The 5,039-nt window shown below is 36.1% G+C and overlaps 1 protein-coding gene across 1 annotated transcript; it reads left to right on the top strand.

Annotated features, from left to right (window-relative positions):
• Positions 1 to 3,215: 3,215 nt before the first annotated feature.
• On the top strand, positions 3,216 to 3,761 carry LOC147480472 (zinc finger BED domain-containing protein RICESLEEPER 1-like). The gene has a single exon (XM_086578670.1). It carries the CDS (start codon positions 3,216 to 3,218, stop codon positions 3,759 to 3,761), a length of 546 nt encoding a protein of 181 aa, XP_086434796.1.
• Positions 3,762 to 5,039: the final 1,278 nt, after the last annotated feature.

Below are 5,039 nucleotides of genomic sequence, written 5' to 3'. Positions count from 1 at the left end.
TGGAGACTAACTCATATGGTATTATGTGCACTTTTAAGTCAATTGCTTGAACATGCAAGAGAGGTAGCTTACCTGACCAAAATGCCATAGCACGTCAATTAGCGCATTGTGAAATGCAAATAATGTTGAAGCGTCCATGCGTTTCACTTCATCAAACAAAGTTTGAGCTTGAATCCATACATTTTCCCTACTCCATATAAGAAGTCTATGAGCAACACCATACACCTGATTATCAGAATGTTTTTCTACTAGTTTTCCTAGCTAGTAGTTAAATTAGTATGTATAATTCTGTCTTTCACATCTCACAAGCACACACAAGAAGTCCAAGCCTTTGAAAGATCAATTTCTATATTAAATTTAATTAAACAGTCCATACTCACTTTCATAAACCCCTTTGATATAACAAAACTGTATACGTGTTTAATTAGTACCTAATGCATGATAGATTGAGAGAGTGATAATTTGTTGCTGCTCGTTGGACCTTGGCCGAGCTCGCTTGCTCCTCTTCTTTCTAGAGAACAATATATAGAAAAAAGAGGTTATACCACCACCACGCTGATTCAGAAATGAGTGTCGTAAGAACAAGGGTTTGAGTAACTAAACCATGGTACAACACCTTCAGGACTAACATCAAACATCTTATAACCCCCAACTAGGGGTGTGCATAAAACCGATGTACCCGACTAAACGACCGACCCGACCTATATGGGTCGGTTATCCATTTAAGACGGTTCAGATCGATTTGTTAAATGGCAAAACCGACAGGGTCGGTTCGGATTTGGTATAACCGGAAACAACCGACCCGATCCACAATATCTTAATATACTATATTAGTAGAAAATTAGAAATGTATTGTACCAAATTACCAATTAGTAAAACGTAAAAACCCATTAACTAGAGGGCTGAGCCACTACATCCTCCACCAGTCTAGCCACCACCATTCCTCCACCACTCTTCCATCAGTCAGCACCATGACACCATCATCAACAAAGGTAATAACTAATTTATTTGGTTTCTTTCTTTCTTTCTTTCTTTTTTGTTTTTTGTTTCTGTGTTTCTCTCAAAAACAGTTCATCATTGATGTCAATTGTAGTCAGAACGTAGAATGTAAAAAGCTCAACAAGTTGCATTAAAAAAACAAGATTGAAGACCATATATTATATTGAAAGACTATATAAAATTAGGTCATTACATTATTCATTATTTCGTTATTCTTGAAGACAAGCACCCATTGAATCGATTTTTAAAGCTAAACCAATAAAAGTCAATCGTTGAGTACGCAACTGATTTTTCCAACACACCAATCATAGAAAACGAGGGATCTTCACTTCTGGTCATTTTGGTATGCATCCAAGCTAGCTTTTCTTTGTTATTCATTAGATTATCAATGCTCAACTCCGAAAATACTATTTAGCATTTACACTATAATTCTATGTCTACAACTCTACACACATCTTATTTTTGTAAGATACATAGTCTCATTCAATAATCAAATTATATGGTTGCTTAGCGAACGAAGAGCATTCAATTCTTTAGAGAAAAAAGACGTACATTCACCTTACTATTCTTTACTCTGTTGCTATTTATCAAATTATGTCCTCCGCTTTTTCATTGTTTACTTTTTAACTTTTACACAGTCAACCGATTGTTATCACTTGAGCTTTCTTCCATACTCTACTTGGTTTGACTACTATCGAAAACCACATTGTATGTATGACCTAAACTGATGGAGCACGATGAATCCTCACAACCTAGTGAAAAAATTTTGTATGCCAAAACCAATCTAATTAATGAATTAACAACAACATCTGTCACAGGATTTTTGTTTTATTTTGATTGCTAATATGTGTCATTTTTATTAGATGGCTTCTACTGAGGTTCCTAGTGATGGTCCATCTCTACAGTCAACTGTCGAAAATCCTACTGATACGGTCGATTCTACTATGGCAGGTAATAAAAGAAAATCCTTATCTTCCCCTGCTTGGGATCATTTTCATAAGATAGAGGGTTGTGATCCCAAAAATCCAAGAGCCAAATATAATTATTGCCCTGTTAGTTATGCTTGTTCTTCGAAAGGTAGTGGAACTTCTAATATGTTGAGTCATATGAAAGTATGTAAGAAGAATCCTAATAATAAGGTGGTGGCTGATAAATCGCAACAAATATTGTCTTTCAAAGATAAAGAGCTTGTTGCTGTTAGTTTTAGCTTAAAAGCTTGTAGAGATGCTCTGTCTAGAATGATTATTATTGATGAGTTGCCGTTTAGTTTTGTGGAGGGTGAAGGGTTTCGACATTTTGTGAAGGTTATACAGCCTAAGTTCACAAATTTGCCTTATCGGACTCAAGTTAGTAGGGATTGCATCGAACTTTACATGGAGGAGAGAAGAAAGTTAAAGAGTTTTCTGCATGGTAATAGAATATGTATAACAACTAACACTTGGACATCTATTCAAAACTTAAATTACATGGTTTTGACTGCTCATTTCATCGATAGTGATTGGAACTTACAAAAAAAGATTTTGAATTTTTGTCTAGTTCCAAATCACAAAGGTGAGACCATTGGAAAGATGGTAGAGAAGTGTCTTCTTAATTGGGGTGTCCATAGTCTTTTTACTGTAACTGTTGATAATGCAAGTTCTAATTCTGTTGCCATTGATTACTTGAAGAAAAGCAAAAAAATTGGGAAAGACACCGTTATGGAACATAAGTATTTACATATGAGATTTTGTGCTCACATCCTGAATCTTATTGTTTGTGATGGCCTAAAAGATGTTAATGATGCTATTTTCCGAGTACGTACTACAGTGAGGTATGTGAGGTCATCTCCATCTAGGTTGGCCAGGTTCAAGGAGTGTGTGAAGGAAGAACAAATATAGTGCACCAAACTTTTATGCTTAGATGTGGCAACTAGATGGAATACGACATTCATGATATTAGAAGTTGCTGAGAAGTTCTAAAGTGCCTTTGAGATATTGGAGCTTGAAAACCCACAGTACACCCTTTACTTTGATGATGACAAGATCAAGGGGCCTCCAACCTTAACTAATTGGAATAGTGCTAGATTATTTGTGAAATTTCTAAGAGTTTTCTATAAGGCAACATTGTGATTTTCAGGTTCTCGTTATGTTACATCGAATAATTTCTTTGGTGAAATTCTAATTGTTCAAAAGAAATTGATTCAGTTTAATGGAAGTGAGGATGCACGTTTGAGATCAATGGCGATGCGTATGCAAACTAAATTTGATAAGTATTGGGATATGGATAAGATTAACATTTTGTTATATGTTGGTGTTGTGCTTGATCCCCGCTTCAAGATGAAGTATGTGTCGTATTCCTTCAAACAATTGTATGAAGAAACTAAAGCTAATGATGAAGCAAAGAAAGTGAAAGATGCTTTGGTTGCATTGTATGAGTGGTATGTTGGGCACTATCCTTCTTCAAATCAGCCACCTATTGATGTGAACGTGAGCCAAACAACAAGCCGAATGGATATTGATGATGATGAGCAAGATCCTACTATACTAGCCGCTGAATTTCAGCAACACTTGCTAGAGGAAGATAACTTACAGAATAAGTCTGAGGTTGAGAGGTTTTTGGCTGAAACTAATGAAATTGGTGGGGATAAGTTTGACATTTTGGGTTGGTGGAAGATCAACACTTCTAGGTATCGGATCCTTTCTCTTGTTGCACGTGATGTTTTGGAAGTTCCGATATCTTCCGTAGCTTCTGAGTCTACATTTAGCACCGGGGCGTACACTTGACCATTTCCGTAGTTCGTTAGCTCCTAACACGTTGGAAGCCCTTATTTGTGCACAAGATTGGCTTCGTTCTCCATCAATTCCAATTAATCTTCGACAGTCAATGGATGATATCGAGCAATATGATAAACTAGATGGAAGTAATAATTTGCATTGCAATGTTTAGTCTATCGTTATTTTCTTATGTTAAAATATGTACTTGTGTAGTTCGACTTACGTATGTATATGCTTGTGTTCTTTTTTGTTTTGCAGAATTATTTGGATCGACTTCTTCTGAGCCTAATGCTGCGGAGAATTAATTGGTAATCAGGTTTTTAAGTTTATTTTTTTGTGAAGTTCATTCACTATGTCTATTTGTGAACTTGAATAAGTTGGATTCTTTTTTTTTGTTATGAAATGCAGTTGTGCTTAGAGCTTGATGGTGTGGATAGGCAGATAGATGTGGATCATGTGGATAGCTTTTGTTTTGATAGCTGTGGCTTGTGTGGATAGTTTTGGCTTTTGTGGATGCTATTGGTTTTTGGTTATATTTAAACTTCTTCAGTATTATAGTGTTGGTATACTATCTATTTTGCTCTCAATCTCTGTGGCTTGTTTACTGTATATATTTGTGCCGTTAGAATCCTCTTAGGCTCTTACCATATTATCATGTGTTGTGTGCTGTTATTATTGGAAAAAAATGTTGTGCTGTGAAATGGTTAATATTTGAGACTCAGATGCTTATATCTATTCTAGGACTGGACTATCACAGATGCTTTTTTTCTTCACTGCTTTGATGCAGCATTCACATAAGAAATAGTTGGTTTAATGGCATTAGCCATAGCACTACAAATTTGCAGCTCCTATAGTCCTATCCCTGGCCAAATACTGCTCAATTGGAGTTCAGTTTTGCATGTCTTGATGTCCAGCAGAAGAGGGGTATCTAAGAATGCAATGGAGGCAGCTTCGAAGGCTATATGCAATAGAGATAATATGGAATTGTGGAGTCCTACTACCAGAGGTTAGTGCTTGATGAACGGTGCAAAGAAGGAGAACAGGATTGATTTGGTGTCTGTGGCCCTTTGTCTGCAAGTATATGATAATGATGAGTGATAGAAGTTTATAGTGTCGTAGAATCTTGGTATGTCCGCAACCACGCTTTGTTATAAAGCTTATTGTAAGTTATCAGAACTTGCCTAGTTTTTCAGGAATAAATGACGAGGGCTTTTGTAGAACTTCACATGGTACAGGTTTAGAATCTGCTTGAGGACATTTTGTCGAAATCGATGCTTTCTTGTTTAA

Source organism: Coptis chinensis, chromosome 8, assembly GCF_015680905.1.
Source record: "Coptis chinensis isolate HL-2020 chromosome 8, ASM1568090v1, whole genome shotgun sequence".
In the NCBI taxonomy this organism is placed as follows: domain Eukaryota; kingdom Viridiplantae; phylum Streptophyta; class Magnoliopsida; order Ranunculales; family Ranunculaceae; genus Coptis; species Coptis chinensis.
Note: the sequence above shows the minus strand (reverse complement) of the source record. Positions and strands in the feature narration are given on the sequence as shown.

Coding starts and splice junctions, on each gene's coding strand:
- LOC147480472 (XM_086578670.1), top strand. CDS start 3,216: ATGGCGATGCGTATGCAAACTAAATTTGATAAGTATTGGGATATGGAT.